The sequence below is a fragment of the Chrysochloris asiatica genome, unplaced genomic scaffold, assembly GCF_000296735.1.
Source record: "Chrysochloris asiatica unplaced genomic scaffold, ChrAsi1.0 scaffold00046, whole genome shotgun sequence".
Classification (NCBI taxonomy): domain Eukaryota; kingdom Metazoa; phylum Chordata; class Mammalia; order Afrosoricida; family Chrysochloridae; genus Chrysochloris; species Chrysochloris asiatica.
In genome coordinates, this window is record NW_006408564.1 from 14,949,191 (window position 1) to 14,967,125 (window position 17,935).

Genomic DNA, 17,935 nt, shown 5'->3' on the forward strand with positions numbered 1-17,935 from the left:
TCACAAGAGCTGGACATTTTACTCCTTCAATCCAATGACTTTCATTGTATCCAACCCAAATGGCCATTATATCTCAGCTTTCTTTATAGGGGCATCCTTTGAGATAAGATCATCTGAAGAGTAAAGAGTAAAGTTTTTGTTCTGTTTTTAGCAAAATCAGTATACTGGTAGCATTTTCTTGAGATGTCCAACAGAAAAAAAGAACCAAATCTCTGTTTCTTTGTCAATACTGTAATAAGTGGTCAGATGAAGGTTTACACTTTGTTTTTCATCACACGGAAGAAGCATGGAGAAGCTCATTCCTCTTAGCACATAAACATGCCCCCAGTCTCTTTTTTCCCCCATCCACTTTGCATCATTCGGCAAAATTGTCCCATGGCATCCACATTCTGTTTACAAATCAGCTAATAAAATGTGTGTGGTTTCAAAGGATTTTAATTTAGCTTATGTTTCGTTGGCACTTTCAAGTATCTGCACAGATTCTGAAAAGAATGTAGTATTTAGCATGAATTGAACAAATTGCAATCATGCTCATTAACCGACAGTACAATTTTGGAAGGCAAAAAAGCTACTTGAAAAAGATAAGCACATCAACATAAAATATTCTCAGGTTACTATTCACAACTATTATTCCGTCATCTATTTTCAGATCTTTAAATTACAGACCCAAGAGTTCCAATTTTACTTTTTTAATCAGTAAAACAATCTCCAACCAAACATTCCCAGGCTGACTTTCAATTGTGAAAATGATTTTGGTTCTATCTTTACTTCTGAAAGTATTAACCATATTTACATTTCACAAGGAATAACAGTCAGATATCAACTATGTGAAGAATTTACCAGACCTTAAATTTAAAATGACCTTAGAGATATTATTGGGAGCCTTCATGATGATTTTTCAGACACTGAAAAGGGACATTTAAAAAAATCAGCTTTTCAGATGAAAAAGCAAGTTCAGAAAGGTTCAAACCCTTGCCTTTTGGCTCATAAATGGAGGAGGTGGTCCATCTATGCAAAGCTATATAAGGAAAAGTGAAGTGAGCGTATCATTCATTCTGTTCCATGTGTTCTGGTACTTAAAGTCTCCATATTTAAATCCAAGCAAGTAAATGCTAGTTCAAGATCACTGCTATTTAAAAGCATGTGATTATTACTCGGTTTAACCTCCTTTTCTTTTTACAGCAAAGCACAATTGTCTTCATAATTGTGATTATGCAAAAAAAAAAAAAAAAAAATCCCCATGGATGCCTTATCACTGAGGAACCCAGTTCAGTTTTATCCTTATGAGTTAAATGTTAGCAGGGCCATAGCAAGAGACTGTTAAAAACCTGAGAACAGGAAGCCAACAGTTAGATTTCTTGGTGCGTGCAAATGATGAGTGACTGCTTATTAGCCTGCGCTCAGTAGGGTAAATTCAAAAGTTCTCTTGTGGCTCAGATATGGAAGGGAGGCATTAATTTACTTATCAGTTAGAGTCTTATACAGTGCACTATTACAAGGGGGACTTAATTTCAGAAAATTGCTTAAAGACTGAGTATGAATCAAGGCTTCACAACTGGGCGGATAGCCTCGTGCAGATTTGTTCTGGAGTGCCGGGAAGTTTACTTGTACATAACGCTCATACTGCTGCATACTGGTTGCTACATCCCAAAGATGCAAAAGACCAGAGAGAACAAGATGATTTTCTTAGAGAAAAAACAAAAACAGGAAAACAACAACAAAAAACTAATTGGGCAAAGCCAATACTAGGCTTTATTAGAGTTTTAACCAATCACATCAGAACATTTTCCATATAGGAGTTCTCTATCTCTTCAAAAAGGCGAATCTGAAACTGACCCTTTGGTAGGCCAGAGCCCTAGCCCTCCTCTTTGCTGGGCATTGGAGGTAGCAATGAACCTTCTAATCATCTTTAAACAGGTTCTAAATTGTGCTAAGCAGCTGTGGAAACTAACACCATGCACAGAATGTTTTGTAATGTGTCCTGTAGGATACATGCAAATCCCATAAAAAAGAAAATGAGCACCAGAGTGAAAAAACATTTAGGAAATTCTGGATTAAGCAGATTTACACACGCTTCTGTGTTTCTATATTCTCAGAGTTTTAAAAGTGTGCTTTGTGGCCCGTCAGGAGAAAAGGGCATGGTGGGGACTAGTAGGGTATTTGGTCATAGAGTGTGTCTTATAGGTCTAGACCAGAGAAGGCCAAAGTCTAACCTGCATGGCAGCTTCCTGTCTGCGTAAACAGTTTAAAGGAATACAGATGTACTTGAAGTTTAGGTATTGTTTAGAATTGCTAAGAGTTTGAACTGACTCGATGGCACACAACAACAACAATGGCTACTTTTTATACTACACTGGCAGAGTTGGGTAGTTGTGACTGATACTGTGTGACATGTGGAGACTAAAATATTCACTATCTGGTCTTTTAGAGAGACAGGTTTGTAAATTTCTTGACTAAATCCACCCATGGAACACACTTTGGGAAGTACTAAACCCTAGGGAGAACACCAGGGGAGTAAGGTGCACAGTACAGACATATATTCCTTAATTATCCTGTGTGATAGAACAAAGCCTCTGCTTCATAAAACACGTCTTAACCTCTTCTCCCCTCCACTTGGTCAAGGTGTTGAGGATACACTCCACAGCCTAGAACAGGTTTGGTCTCTGACCATGCTCACAACGAAAATCATATGACACCATTAATCCATTTCTGTACGACTCTCCAGTCATTTGCACCCACACTCCGAAGGTATCAAAAGAGGTTTCCTTACTTGACTGGTTCCCATGACTCCCGCTCAAAGCCCCTGTGAATGGATTGTGCAATTGAGGACTCCATCAGATCCACATATCTAACAACAAGTGGGGCAAACAGGTCCTGCAGGTGTTTGTGAAATTTTCCATTGCACAAATTATCTAGAAGAGATAAGCAAAAACTTGGTAAGAAACCAGAGTTTCTTTAACAACATACAATGTAAACACAGGTAATTGTCTCCTACATTAAACATGACCCTTCTAAGTAAGCTGAAAAGAAGTATGCAATGCCCTGAGGAGTTTCTAGCAACTACCTTCCCACACCAGACATTATTCCAGGGAGGGCAAGTGTCCACTGTCTTCCTTCAGTGTGAGAGTAGGTTGTGTGGGATGAGAGTGTACATCCATGTGGTATGGTTGCAGTGTGGTTGGTGTGGGTGCTGTGGTGTGGGACTGAGTATGGTAGACAACTTGGGATGATCCAGAAAGTTCCAGCTGGAGTCCATCCTCCCAGTGAGCCTGAAGTCACAGTACACTAGATGAAAGGGAGAAGGACAGAGAGATTGAGTGGCCATAATGTTACTCTGACTGGTGTCTTATATTGCAGTAATTGTTTGGGGGTGCAGGAAAGCATGAGAAGCTTTGGGATAGTGCGTGTGTGTAAAAGAGAGAGAGAAACTAGGTGGGTGATCAGGATTGTGTGTGATTTTGTCATTGTGACAGCATCAAAGATGACCACCAAAAAAAAACAAGTACATGAACCACATCAAAACTCATGCTTAAATCTGTTTGAAAGGAAAATGGAATTCAAATGCATTTTATCCATTTGTGTCATCATTCTAAAAGGAAAAAGAATCCCACTCCTTTCCGAGACAATAATCCACACCATTTTGGTTTTGTTTTTTTAATCCTTGCATGTGTTCCCCTTCTTCCCACTATGTTATCAAGAAGAAAGAACATCCCTTCTGTCCTTCTCCTTCCTCGCTGGGGAAAGAGGTCTATTTTATGGCTGTGTGCTACTGTAAGATGTTTAGTTAGAAATTATTTTTCACCTGGATGTCATCTTTTGATAAGAATTGCCAAATGTGAAGAAGTGACGTTAAATAACTTGTTTAGGAAAGATTAAAACACAGGACTAACACCTCTTCTCACATGGCCCCTTGGGTTCCTCTATCTACTTAAGAGAGGGACTCCTTGAAATAGAAGACTTGTTGGAAGAAAGGGAATGTCCATCAGCTGAGAGACCTTTTTTCTTTTTTTCTTAAATTATCATAAAAATATAAAGAGCTATGCCCAGCCTGAAGTCTATAGGGATAAAGATGATTTGGCAATGTGTTTATCTGCACAGCACTTAAGAATGTCAAGCAGTAGAAGAAGATACATACAATCGGTACGGAGAAAATCATTCAGCAGTTGAAAGAGTGGAAAACTGTCCCACGTGTCTGGGGGTTGCACCTCTAATGCTGCATCCATATCCACCGCAAAGAGTGACAGGAACGTCTCGGCATGCTCCACCATTAAGTCTGACCACCACGCAAAGGCCTTTGAAATTTGACAGAAAAACAACAGATGAAGACGTGATGAGCTTCTGTCTTGGACATAGGACACGAGCTTAAGACCTCACTGTTCAAGTTTAATTGTGCATCCTGCAGGGTTTGGTCATTTTATTGTAAAGAGAACAGTGTTTTTCATACAATTGTGTCTCTAAGTGTTCCAAGGCAATGCTTTACACGAAGCCAGGCCTGCCTTAGAGACTCTATTCTGACCTGTAGGTCAGAAGATGCTGCTGTAGAAATGACAGACTTGCAATTTCTGTTCAATTTACAATAACTCAGTATGTTTCCAGTCATGCTCTTTAGTAACACTGTTGGCTAGTTCTTGCTCTAAGTTGTTAGAATTTGGGAGTTTCTTCACTGTGTTTATGGGTTTTCTGCTGGTCTGCTAACTTGAAATATTGTGATCATTGTTCACCTTATATGTACATGCCTGGAGATTACCGAGTAATTGTCTATGGTCTGATACAAACTCAGAAACTCATGCTTCCCTACACATTGGAAATGTTTCTCCTATTTCATACCAAGTCAAAGGGAGCCATGGTTGTAATTGCCACAACACCTTTGAGTCAAAATCTCTTTAATCAGGAAGCCTTCGGTCTGTTGGAAGGAACAAGCTTTATGCTAGAAAACACTCAGTAAAATTAGGGCTTATTTTTCTGAGGGGGTTGCACACATATGTACATTGAAAACCAAAAATATCAGTGAAGTAACTCATTTTCATGCACGTGGGTCCTTGGAAATCATTGTGCAGGGTCTCAGAGCCGACATTCGCATCGGACTGGACCAGATGTGAATGCAATTCAAAGGCATGCATGCATGTTGACGAATCGTTTCTGGCAGGGAGCATGCAGAATGAGTGGCAGTGTCAACAGGGGCTTTTTTGCTGATTTTAAAGAGAGCAGAGAAAAGAGACCCAAAATAAATCACCAGCCTTTCCTCATCCCTCTCCTCCCCCACCCAATGCCGTAAAGTATTTACATCAGAAACACTTTCTGGAGCATTCACCGAATAAAAGAAAAATAAAAGATGGGAAGGCATTTGGGAACATGAAAGATGATTATGGAAATAATTCCATAAATGAAAGAGTTTGTTCAATGGCCAAGCTCTTCTGTGATCTTTAGTTATTGGGGATGTTCTAACAGCCACTAAGAGACAGGCTAGGAGTCCACCTCTCCTTTTTTCATGAGATTTCATTTTACTTACTTCTCCTTTATCAACATGTGGCTGGTTTGCAAATTAAATGGAAAAAATCAAGTCATGGACCATTCTGCAAGGTCGGCTTGGCTGGAAATAGACACCTGCTGTTTCCATTTTAATTTACAGTAAAATCTCACTGATTCAGAGTAATGGAGGAAAGGAGATGCTAGTGTATCAGCCAAACAGCCGCAATTATTGGGCTTTCTAAACAGAGGTATCAGCTTACAGGCTTTCAAATGCAATCTGCAATCAGGTACTAAATGGAAAGGCACTAATTTAGTCTACATTGATTTTCATAGGAATGTATTGTAAATATATATATGTTCTTTTTACTTGTAATAATTGTCAGATAAGCTGACCTGTGAATTTAAGACAAAGGGAAGCTCTCCTTTCATAGGCCCTGAGATTGGAGAGAAAAAAAATATCTGAGTTGATCTAATGTGCAAGAAGACCCTTTAGAACTTCCACAGAAACCTGAGATCATGTCAGACATTTTGCTTCAGGAAATGGAAAGGAGCCACATTTGAAACTGACTTGTCACAAATTCCAAGTGTTGAGGTCTGAACCAGTGAGGTTTTATTGTAGCGTCACCACATGGGGATGAGAGCCCTGGGACCTGGGTCTGGTTTCATTGACCACCTGGCAAAGTACAGAAGAGGATGAAATCCTCCATCCCCATCCCAGTGCTGCCCAGCCACCCATCTTTTAGGTAGAAACCATCTAAATACTGGAACTTGCTGGAGGCCTCACCCACCCCTCCTGAACCCTATTTGGATGCTGACAGTCATCCATTCCGATCCAGGTTGTTTGCAGAAGTCACAAGGGCATACCTAATGGTTGCCGTACTCATTCTTTAGTCATTGAATTCACTTCACATTTTCATGGCGAGTCCTGGAAACATTAACTAGGAAGACCAAATTACCTTCCCAGACATGATTTTGCTCAAACAAAAAAGCAAAACTTAAAAAAAATCTTGAGCTTGATACAACCTGATACCTATTTCTTACCAGATTTTTAATTTAAAAGTTGCAAACCAGAGGTCACAGGAAGCACCCACTTCTAACATCTCCAGAGAACTTAAGTTTCAAGTTATAAAGTGATAAATTATTGAGCAAATATCTATAGTGGTTGTGTTACTCATCATATTGCTAGGCTACCCTACTAAGAACAGTGATTACTGTGATACGAATTATTATCATGGAGCCTGGCAGAAGAATCTTGGACTTAGTGGACTAAGAGAATTTAAATGTGGGTTGTAGAAGAGGTGGATTTCAGGATTATTTCTGTACATCCTCGGTAATTCTTTCAAATCCCCATCATAGCACCCAATGAAGCAATACAACTAACAACCAACAGCCATATCATAATTTCAATCATGAACAGAGTCTGCGAGACTGAGTTAGGCAGAAGAAGACTCTAAAAAGAAAACAGCAACTATATATATTTGTTTTACGCTTGCTGGCATGTGTGAATGCAATTTTTGTTCATGAGCTAACATAATATTTGTGAACATCTACAGTTTGTAGAAATATTTTACAAAGACCATGAGGAGTTAAATGTTGTAAATACTCACCCAATTATTTCCATTATTCACAGGCAAAGATGTGGGCTTTAGGGGTACAGTTAACCACACTGAACATACTAGATATATTTTGCACACAAACTAACATGTATATATGTACCCCTCTATATGCCACAATACATATATACATATACATACGTATACATAGAGAGAGATTGAGAAAGTGAAGCAACAATATATGAAGGCATAATTCATTTATGTGGCTGTATGCATGTGTGTGTTTTCATAGTTTAGCTCCTGAGAACAGAACAGAGTTATAATTAAGAAATAAATGTGAGAACTACTACCATACACTGCATGTGTGTATTTAAAATATAGCCTTAACTACTGGGAATTTTTATTTTTCTCTTGGGACATTTAGTTGCTTTATTTTGGAATTTTAAAACGACTTTAAGGATTTTTTTTTGCCCCAGGGGATGTGGCTGCTTTTATCTGTGTGGTATCATGTGCAGCATGGCTGGACAGTCTAACATCATGCCTATGATTTGACGTTTTTCTAGAGTTTACAGAGCACATAAAGAATACGGCAGCGAGTACTGGTTGGTAGAAAACACTTGTTCTAACTTCATCCTTTTTGGCAGAAACAACCCATCTTTTATGCATCAGTGAAAATTCTACATCTTTGGCTGCAGCCCAGTGGTTCTGAGGTCCAGCCATACAACAGCATAACACGACTGAAGCTTGGGCCTTCCCCATGAGATTCACAATTATTGTGCCGAGTGAGACCTGGTTTTTGGTAGTTTTTTTTTCAGATCTTCGCAGGTGATTCAATTGGCAGTGAAGGCTGGGAACAGGTTGAGGTGCCTTTCTGGATCATTTCACAACTCTCCTTTCAATACTTTTTTTTTTTACTTGGTACTTTCCACTTAGGTTTTGTCCTGTTCATAATTACGTATTCATATATTTTGCTTCCTTAGTGATTTGTTCCTAATAAACAAAACAGCGAACCTTTGTTGCATATGGATCATACTTCATTTCATGTGGCCTTCCAAACTAACAAGAGCCATTTGTGGCAGATTATATTTTTATCTCCAATATACAGCATAAGGGAAGGTAACTACTGAGGTCAGGGCCTCAAAGTATGGAAGAGGTGAAGTTGGCAGTCAGAGCCTGAGCTCTTCTTGGCTACTCTGCATTCTATTGCTTGAAGGCCTGTTACCTTAGAACTCCCGTCCTTTAAAAAAAAATCACTCAGGTAGGTGCAAAAGCGAGTACACAGCAAATACAAAATGCTCCTTAAGTAGTTTTTAATTAGTTGATTAATTAATGGATCCTGTGCATTGTTCGAAAAGCAAGCTTGGTTTCTGGAAATCCAAAGTATGCTGGTTTTCACTACTAACTTCTGAAGTTAGGGATGAGAACAGAATTGAACTGATTTCTGCCCTGCTTATTCAACATTTGGCTTTTGAATCTATAAGACTGGGATATTTTGTGAAGATGATAATCAATTTAGTGAAAAGGGGCTTTGGGGGAAAGTGAATATACCTCCTTTGGAATGTAAACTTTTCCCTGGCAGCTTGCTTGAGAATAATTCGGAAATTGACACATTCTGTAGCAGCCTCAGAGAATAACTTGATTATAAATCAAGCATATCATGTGACTTTTCTTTGACCATTCACTTAAAAGCTGAACTGTGACCTGTTGTTCTTTTGTATCCATGACTTTTAAAGTGTACGGATTTGATCAGGCATCCTGGGAAAAGCTGGAACCATCCCAATCAGGGGTTGTTGTTGTTGCTGTTAATAAGTACTGTGAAATCAGTTCCAACTAATAGTGATTCCGTAGAGGGTTTCCACGGAAGGGTTGGTGGGTTGGAAATGCCGACCTTGTGGTTAAGAAGTCCAGTGATGATTCTATAGCACCACATCAGGACTCCAAATCAGGGGTGGCTAGGCCAAATGCCTTCAATGTCTCTGCAAATGAGTTTGAGGGCCACTTGGAAGAACATACTTACCTTTTCTTGAACCCCAAATGCCTCAATCCCAAAAGAACATCATAAAGAATAGAGCTAGGAATAAAAATTCTAACTCAAGTTAGTTGCATAAGCCTGGAGGTGGTTTTATATATCTGGAGATTGTTGATTTGTTCCCCTTCTCACTCATGGCTGTATCTTGTTGGAAGCTGCCAAAGTTAATTGTACCATGACATAGATAAGCCATCATTCTCTGATCGTTTGGAGAATAATGATTCTTCAGCACTCTCTCTATATATAAATACTGTATATATGGCTTACATACCGACAGTTCTACAGGAAGATTAGTATCCCTCTGGCTAACTACTGGTTACTAAGTTTGTTACTCATCTGCTATAAGAAAGGCAAGTTAGACGGACATAGGGAACTACAGCAGGTTAAGGACAGAATCAAGGCAGGTAGGAGGCGTGTCTTGGGATGTAACTGCACTCAATGTTTAGGATATCAATTGCTTCATGCACGCACAAGAGAATCACCCACATTTACTCTGCTGTGGAGGGACACCCATTTCACAAGCAGTTCACTGGAAGTTGCTGTTACATTCCTTGAGTCAATGTTAGAAAGCAGGAACACCCAGGAAAAGTCCCATTAGAAGACATGGTACTGGAAGGGCATGCACAGTGTATGACAGCAGGTGGCTGGCTCATTTCGTTTAGTCACATACCTCTTTTCCCTGTCACGATCAGCCAACATTGAATGAACAGTAGAGAAACAGGGAGGAAATTTAAATATGCAATAAGGCATTAGTCGGGACGATTAGATTTATGGTGTGTTATAGATAATTTATCTATACTGTCAATTTCCATTTAGTTATGGGAATGATCATTTTAGGTGCTTGAGAAATTATTTTTATGGAATACCCCTTCCCTCCCCCTTTTGTTGTAGATCTGGATGTAGAGGAAGCGTGAGATTTAGTGCAATTTAAAAAAAAAAAAAAGTTTTTTTAAAAGATAGGATTTTAAACCTCAGATTTGAAACAAGCAGTGACCCAACAGTATGACTGTCATAAGATCTTTGAATCTTCTCTCGGAAAGGTTGGGTTGTTTAATGTCTGTACAGGTTTGAGATTTAGTTAGCTTTAAAACCCTTAGCTTATAGTTATTATAAAAACAGTCGTTTTGACAGTAGTAGATATAAAAAAAAAAAGCAGGATATATTTATTTAGATGTAGGTTTGGAGAATTGACATGGTGAACAACACCGAATAGTTCACTTTACCACTGTGTTTAGCAACTCAAGTAATCTAAGGATAAAAATGAAAACCACAGTGCAAGCAGAGAAAGTTACAGTGATAAATTCAAAACCATGGCCCCCACGATCCACATACCAAAGAACCAATAAAAACAACAGTGGTGGCAACAAGAACATCCACAAAAGACCAAAAAATATTTTGTGTGTGCTGGACATCGGTAAACCTTGAGTAATTCTGTGAAAGACACTCACCTTGTTTGTTCTTGGCTAGAAAATTTAGGCTGAAATGTACAAAACATAACCACATTTTGGTTGCTGTATACAACCTTCCAAAGGTTTCTCCTTGCAAAACGTGTGCCTTTATTCTCTTAGTGAGCCCAGTTGAAAGAAAACAGGTGTTTTGGCATCGTTGACATGATCTGGCCAGGAGGAGGGATCTAGGATCACAGCTAAAACAAATAAATGACATTTCCCACCACACCTGCTCACCTCTGCATGATGCTCCTCATTTTGTTGAAGAACTTCAATGACTAGTTCGGCAAGACGTATTGTGTCTTCAAGCTTTTTGGCTGGAGTGATTAATCGACCTACATTTTCTGAAGTACAAGAATTTGCATTAAAAGTCAGAGAAAACAGCAGGCTAGTTCTGTGGCCATTAGAACTAGTGGATCAAAAAATTTCAGGAAGTTTTCCATTTGTCAAAAAGTTTCATGCAAATGTTAAGTTCCATGTAGTTAGTAGTGAGCAAACCATAAAGCCATTTTATTTTATCATTATCGTTACTGTCATTATAATACATATTAGGAAAAAAACAGTGCTCCAGCTTTTTATTTGCATATTCAACTATATGAAGTCTATGGCAGCCCATGCCAAATTTAGTGACATTTTTTTACACACATTCTTTAAAGACAGCATGAACACACTATCTTATATCATTCTCTAGACTGTGTTCGTGCCACCTGAAGTGGAAAGACATAACAGAAGCTTAATCTTGATTGCTGCTACAATTTGTTTTCTGGATGTGTCATTAAACATTTGATACTACAGAATTGTTTTTCATTATAGGTCTGCATGCCTAACAGGAGTTGGAACACTCATTTTGAGAACGCATATTCAAAGGTCTGGCTGTTTCAAGTTGTCCAGGGAGGAGATTGCAAAGAAAATAAGACATTCTTGTGGTATTAGATAGAGGGCAGGATAGAATTATTAAAAGGGTGTGGGGGTGAATTACTTGCAGTTTGTGCCACAGGGTGGTACAATTGAAAGTTTAAGTTGCACAAAAGTACTTGGATTTGTTTTTTGTTTTTCATTTCTATTGTGTTGGAAGGGTTGTGTATTTTACCTGGTTCAAGAATAACCCAACCCCTGACTAATGCTGTACTCTGTCTAGAGCTCAGTTCATGTTTGACAATGTCATTATGATGCCAACAATTATAAACATCTGTTCCTCAGGGGGAAATTAAGATAAATGACTGCTTTGTCCATGAAATTACCTGACTTCTACCAGTCTGATCTCACCAAAGAACTTACATTTCTAACTTTTTGTTATTAGCTATCATTGGGTCGATTTTCAACTTATGGAGACCCATGTGACAAAAGAGAACTTTCTCACAGGGTTTCCTAAGCTGTAATTTTTATGGTAAAAGATTGTCAGCTCTTTCCTTCCATGGAGCCCCTGGTTGGATTTGAACCGCTGACCTTTCAGTTAGCAGCTGAGCACTTGACTGTTGCACCCACAGGGCTCCTTTATTTCTTGCTTAGCACCTTTCAAACCTTGAAGCCTCAGGATCATTTAGAATGTCTGGGCATAATGGGAAAGGTGATCATTTGGTGCAATTCCATAGGTACACATATATCTGGACTGCTGAAACTTATTTTCTTCTTTTCATCAGAAGCAGAAAGGTGTTGGCTTCAGGGTTTTTCTTGATAGAAAAAAATTACCTGATTATTCATAGGAAGTTTTATGATTTTTAGGAAGAAGGAAGAGCTTTAAAACCAATCATAGCCAGTTGCCATTAAGTTTATCTCAACTTAGGGTGATCCCATGTATATAAGAGTAGAACTGTGCTCTATAGAGTTTTCAATGGCTGACTTTTAGAAGCTCTTCAAAACCAAATCATTATAGATTGCCAATTTTTAGAAAAGACTTTATAATTTCACTTTGTGCATTCCTTAAGTAAGTGAAGAACATTTCGGAGTGATGGCATTTAAGTTTTAATGTGGCAAAACAAACCCAATGAGATCCTATAGAAAAGAATGCTCCAGCCAATAGGACGGAGCTGAGTAAGATTACCCAGTGTTGACAGTTTCAATCCAACAATATCTGATAGCTACTGTGAAAATGGCCTTGGATTCAGGTCAGTGCTACGCCCAGGTGGAAAGCTGTCTGGAAGTGGTTCTGACATGAAGGTGGAGCAGATCTGACACCCAGAGTAGGGAGATTAGGTAGTTTAGGGGCTGACAGCTCATCTAACTATTGGGAGAAAGAATGAGTGATAAGATTGATTCCTGTGCTTTCTGGGGCCCCTGGCCTATTTACAATTTCATACGTGGATAATCACAATTTCATTAGTAGACTTTCAGGCGTTTCTACAAACATACTGCGTATATATGTTTGAGTAATATGGTTAGAGTGAGGCATTTGCATTTTGATAGTAAATATGCATGGGCTACTAGTTTTTATGAGTTGATGTTCACATTTACACATCAATTTGCAAATCCCTCATCCTATGCTTATTACCCATTGGACACATACACCCACAAACACACATCACACACTTACATACATTTTCTAATAGCCAGACAAGGCTGCACATTAATACAAATTTGCAGAAGTCCTCCCTGAGGCCCATCTTGGAACTCTCTTGCTTTAGAAATAGAGAGCATTGTCATTTTAGGTGGAATAGTCACCAAATCCCGAGGAATTTTAGCTGCACGTGGCATACGATGCAAAAGTGAAATCATTCCCACCAATATTTTTATGTACTTTCATTTATAAACAGTGAATGATATCTTTATTTTTGGAGAAATCCAAGACGCTTAAGCTAAGACCATCTGAAGATTTGTATTAATATACAATACTCTTAGATTGATTACAATATAAGATAAATAGGTACACATAAAGTGTATATGTGCACGCAGCCGTTTTATGAATACGTGCACATGTACGCAGATATGTGTTTGCTTGATGTATATATACAGACAGTATGTTTAATAAAACCTTTTCCAATTTTACTTTAACATGTAACCATTAAAGTAAGTAGGTTAGGGATCCTTTAATCTAAAATGCTTGATCTGCCAATTAACCCATGTAACCAGACTTTCATTTATTATTAATTAGCTGCAATTCCATTATCTGTAGATAAGCTACTTTATTGAAACATAGCACTATTTTCTTCTTCATTTGCATAGCTAATTTGCTAGCTAAATGGCAAAAATGGCACTAAATATGACTTCTCTAAGATGTTGTCTTTAAAGAAAATATTGTGCAAAATTCTATAGCAACTCCTCCCTCTAATCCCACCCAAGGTCGAAAAATTTGTGCTAAGAAATTATTTTGTTTGGTCCATTTTGCTGTCTTCAAATGTATTGTGATAATTGCACCCCAATCTTGTACTAGCTGGAGCACTGACGGAAGGGAATTAAAAATACCATATACTTAGGAAACATTTCATACAACAGAATTGAAGCTATTAACAGAAAAAAATCGTCATGCAAAATGTTATGCAACAACAATGTTATTTTGTGCTGACATTGAAATTTGAAAATGTTGCATATGTCAGACATAGCTAGACAAAAAATGTGGACATTTGGAAATAAATGCTCTCTTTTGAGTCTCTCGAAACCTACTTCGTTAAACTTGAGAGCCTGAGCCTCAGCTTAATGTTCCAAACAGAAATTTCAAGAAGAAACGTGAACAGAAAAGCAAACTAAACTAGAAAGCTGCCAAGTCAAGAAATGATGGAAGTTTACAGTACTTGATTTTGGCCTAGGCATGCCTTTGAACCTCTGATAGAACATGCTGGTCTGCGTTTGGGTGGGTGGAGGAGGAGGAGGCCCAGGAGGTGGTGGATAAGCTGCTCAGGTAGGTGGAGAGAGACAGTAAAAAAGTAAAGACACAAAGTGACTTTAACAAAGAGTGACAAGAAAGATGACAAACTCTGAAAAGAACAACCAAACAGGCAAAAATGATAAACGACAAACGGAGAGCCACTACCCTCTTGGCGTTACTTTGACATAACAGAGGTGTGACGTAGTTTGACAAGGAACGAGACTCTTACCAGCGTCACCAGCACCACCCCTCCCGAGACACTCTGAAGCTGAATGCAGATAGTGGATGTGTCTTTATTCAGATGGATACACGTGCATGATGGCGGCTGCATCCCCAACCAAAAGAAGATACACTTTTGCACTTTTGTACAATAAAGAACATCTAGGTGCCTTGGAGGATGATGGATTTTGAGCTGGATTGCTAACCGTAAGGTCAGCAGTTCTAATCTACCAGTCACTCTGAGGGGGAAAGATGAGGTTTCTGCTTCTATAAAGATTTCCACCTTGGAAACCCTATACTGGGTTGCTATGAGTCGGAACTGACTTGACAGGACTTACCAACAACAGTATGTGAATACGGAGCTTGGTGGCTCTGTAGGATAATCACTGGACTGAGAACCACAAGGTTGGTGGTTCCAGTCTCAGAAACCCTATATAGTGTCACCATGAATTGGAACCAACCCGACAACAACAATATCACTAAGTCAGCAGATGTTCTTCCTGTCAGATGACCAGAAGTATGACTTGAGGGATTAATAGTTGGAGAAGCTGGCTTTTCATTTTCAATATGCTACTTAATATTCTACATAACCTTGCACCTGTTCTATAAAAGTCTCTCTGCTTTACTGTACTCACCTGTAAATAGAGAATAAGAAATATCTTTTCTGTCTACCTTGCGGGGTTGCTAATAAGACACTTGAAACAATGAATGGACCAGATCTCTGGAAAGCATTAAGATGCCTACAAATGTTTATTGTTACCTCCATGTTGGGAGAAGAGAGGAATTAATTGCTTTACAAAAGCAGATGAAGGGCTGTTATTAGTTCAAGTGAGCTAGAAAATATTCTTGCTCCCTTTGAGGAATTTCAAAGATGCAAAAATCTGTCATTTTTTTGTGGAAAAAAAATGTGTGGTATCTGATTGTCTCCAGCTCATTTAATTATTTTCAATTTGGAATTCTCATGGCTTTTATATTGTGGATTGAATCATATATAAAAACTTGCCAGCTTATCAAATATGTTACTTGCTATTCCAAATGTTAGAATACCATAATCAGCACTTGACCCATCTGTCATGTGGTTTACAATATCAGCACAGCAAACATCTTATAACAATAGCCTCCCCCTTCGATAGAGGCTCGGAGCACTCCCCGTCTATAATTCTCTCTCTCTTTAATGAGCGTCTCATTAACCTTGGACATGCTCCTTCCTAATAGTTCTGATTTCTAAAGCAATCTGTATGGTGAGAGGGACATACTCTGCTGTTGCCAAGTTTGCTTCTTGGTTTGCTGGGATTTTTAACTAAGAAAATGAATTTTACTGTAGGTTTATATGAAACAAAACTCTAGAGACATTGATAATAATAAAAAGATTCAGAAATAAGGATACATATAATATTCTGGTAGAATCACTTAGCAAAATCAAAAGTTGATGGATGAGATCCTTTTCTTGGTGAACCGTCTCAATGTTTTGAACGCAGGATGAAAAGAAAAGACGAAAAAAACCACAAAGCTTCACCCATTTCTTATTTAAATTGTTTGGTAAGATTGTGTGTAAACAGAATTTAGAAAATCAGTTTTAAATTATTGCTGTTTAAAGGAAGGCAACTACTGAGCCTCTCTCACACACACAAGTGTTCTGTATTTTAAATTTTGTTTAAATCTGGTTTTCCACCTACAGCTTTGCTAAAGTTAGGCACAGTTCTGGTAACAGCCTCCTGGGCATTTCTTTCTGTGAGTGTGTGTTACCTGAGTGTGCAATTCTCCTGGAAACTCCTTACTCATTCTCACCCTGGTAACTCAACCCGTGTGAAGAAATACTTGGTCTCGGGTTATAAGTAATGATCTATAACCTGAGAGGCAACAGATTCACATTTTCACTCAATGGGTCTTGATGAGGAATTGGGAAGGGAGTCCCTTTCTGCCAACTGTCCGGAATTCTGACAGGGAGGTTTGCCACCATAGAAAAACATGTTCCCTGTTGTGTTTTTTTCCCCCTTCACAGAGCAAAACAAAAACATCATACCTTGGTTTCCAACTTCATTTACCAAATTACCATTGCTCATGTTTACACAATTAAATCTGCTTGGCTTCCAGAGAGAGAGTTAAATGTGACTGTAGAAAAACAAAAAAAGAATTCCTCTGCATGCTCAGCTATGCCAAGGAAGAGACACATCACACCCACCTAGGAGCGAGAGACACGCCATAACTACCTCTCAACTACTCTGGCCCTCTCTGTCTCCAGCAGACTGCCCGCCCCTGGAATCTCAGAAGAGAGATGGATATGAATGATGGAAAGCCCATCTTTTAAACAGTTCCAGTTCCAGCCCACTAGTGTGTTCCTGAAGATGTCAGTGGTTGTAGCACACTTTGTTGAAAATAACTAGCCTGTAGGATTTGCTTGCTGTGACTATGGGTGGGAGTAGATAAAAGTGAGAGTCAGAACAGGAAGCTAAGCAGACAGACCTGCTATGTTATCCAGGGAACCCTACCTCCCTAAAATGATGTCTACCTGGATCATAGATTCCATCTACCTGCTTTACTGGGACTTCCATTATATAGATCTGATCCCCTTGTGTCGCCACTGCTCTCATTGCAGAGAATAGAAATTATATGTTACTAAAGAGTGTTGGTGTAAGGAGCTCTGGTAGTGTAGTGGTTACGAATCGGGCTGCGAACAGCAAGGTCAGCAGTTTGAAACTACCAACTGTTCCGTGGGAGAAAGATGAGGCTTTCTGCTCCTGTAAAGATTTACAGCCTCGGAAACCCTGTACAGGGTCACTATGAGTCGGAACCAACTCCACGGCACGTATCAACAACAAAGAGTGTTGGTAGCGTAGTGGTTACGAATCGGGCTGCTAAACTCAAAGTTGGCAGTTTGAAACTACCAGCTGTTCCATGGGAGAAAGATGAGGCTTTCTGCTCCCATAAAGATTTGCAGCCTTGGAAATCCTGTGCCAGGTCACTATGAGTTAGAACCGACTCCACGGTACTTAACAACAACAAAGAGTGTTAGATGAACCATGGGTTTAATCTGTAGGTTGAGAGGGACATATTCCATTGTCAAGTTTGCTTCATGGCTACTTGGCTATTTAACTGAGAAAATGAATTTTAGGTTTATAGGAAATAGAACTCTAGAGATATTAATAATATTTTTTAAAGATTGGGAAATAAGAATATGTAATAATGGTCTGGCAGAATCATTTAATAAAATCCAAAATAAACAGATGAGATCCTTTTTTTGCTGGACCACATCAATGCAGTATGGAAAGAAAAACTAACTCACAAAGCTTCCTGCCTTTCTTACTTAGATTGTTTGGTAAGATTGTGTTGCAGACCGTGTAAGACTAGTCAGAGGTTCGAGGCCCTCTAGGGCTGAGTGTAACAAATGAGGCCACTGGCATTTAATGGAAAATTGCTT

General features: G+C 38.9%; 1 protein-coding gene across 1 annotated transcript in view; it reads right to left on the reverse strand.

The window, feature by feature from the left end:
* Positions 1-17,935, reverse strand: part of CADPS (Ca++-dependent secretion activator) — a 755,300-nt gene that overhangs the window by 113,528 nt on the left and 623,837 nt on the right. Inside the window, exons 19-22 of the mRNA XM_006862100.1 lie at positions 10,737-10,843; positions 5,510-5,530; positions 4,136-4,292; positions 2,771-2,912 (exon numbers count right to left, since the gene is read on the reverse strand). Coding sequence (XP_006862162.1) covers positions 2,771-2,912; positions 4,136-4,292; positions 5,510-5,530; positions 10,737-10,843 — 427 coding nt within the window. The remainder of the gene's footprint in view (positions 1-2,770; positions 2,913-4,135; positions 4,293-5,509; positions 5,531-10,736; positions 10,844-17,935) is intronic.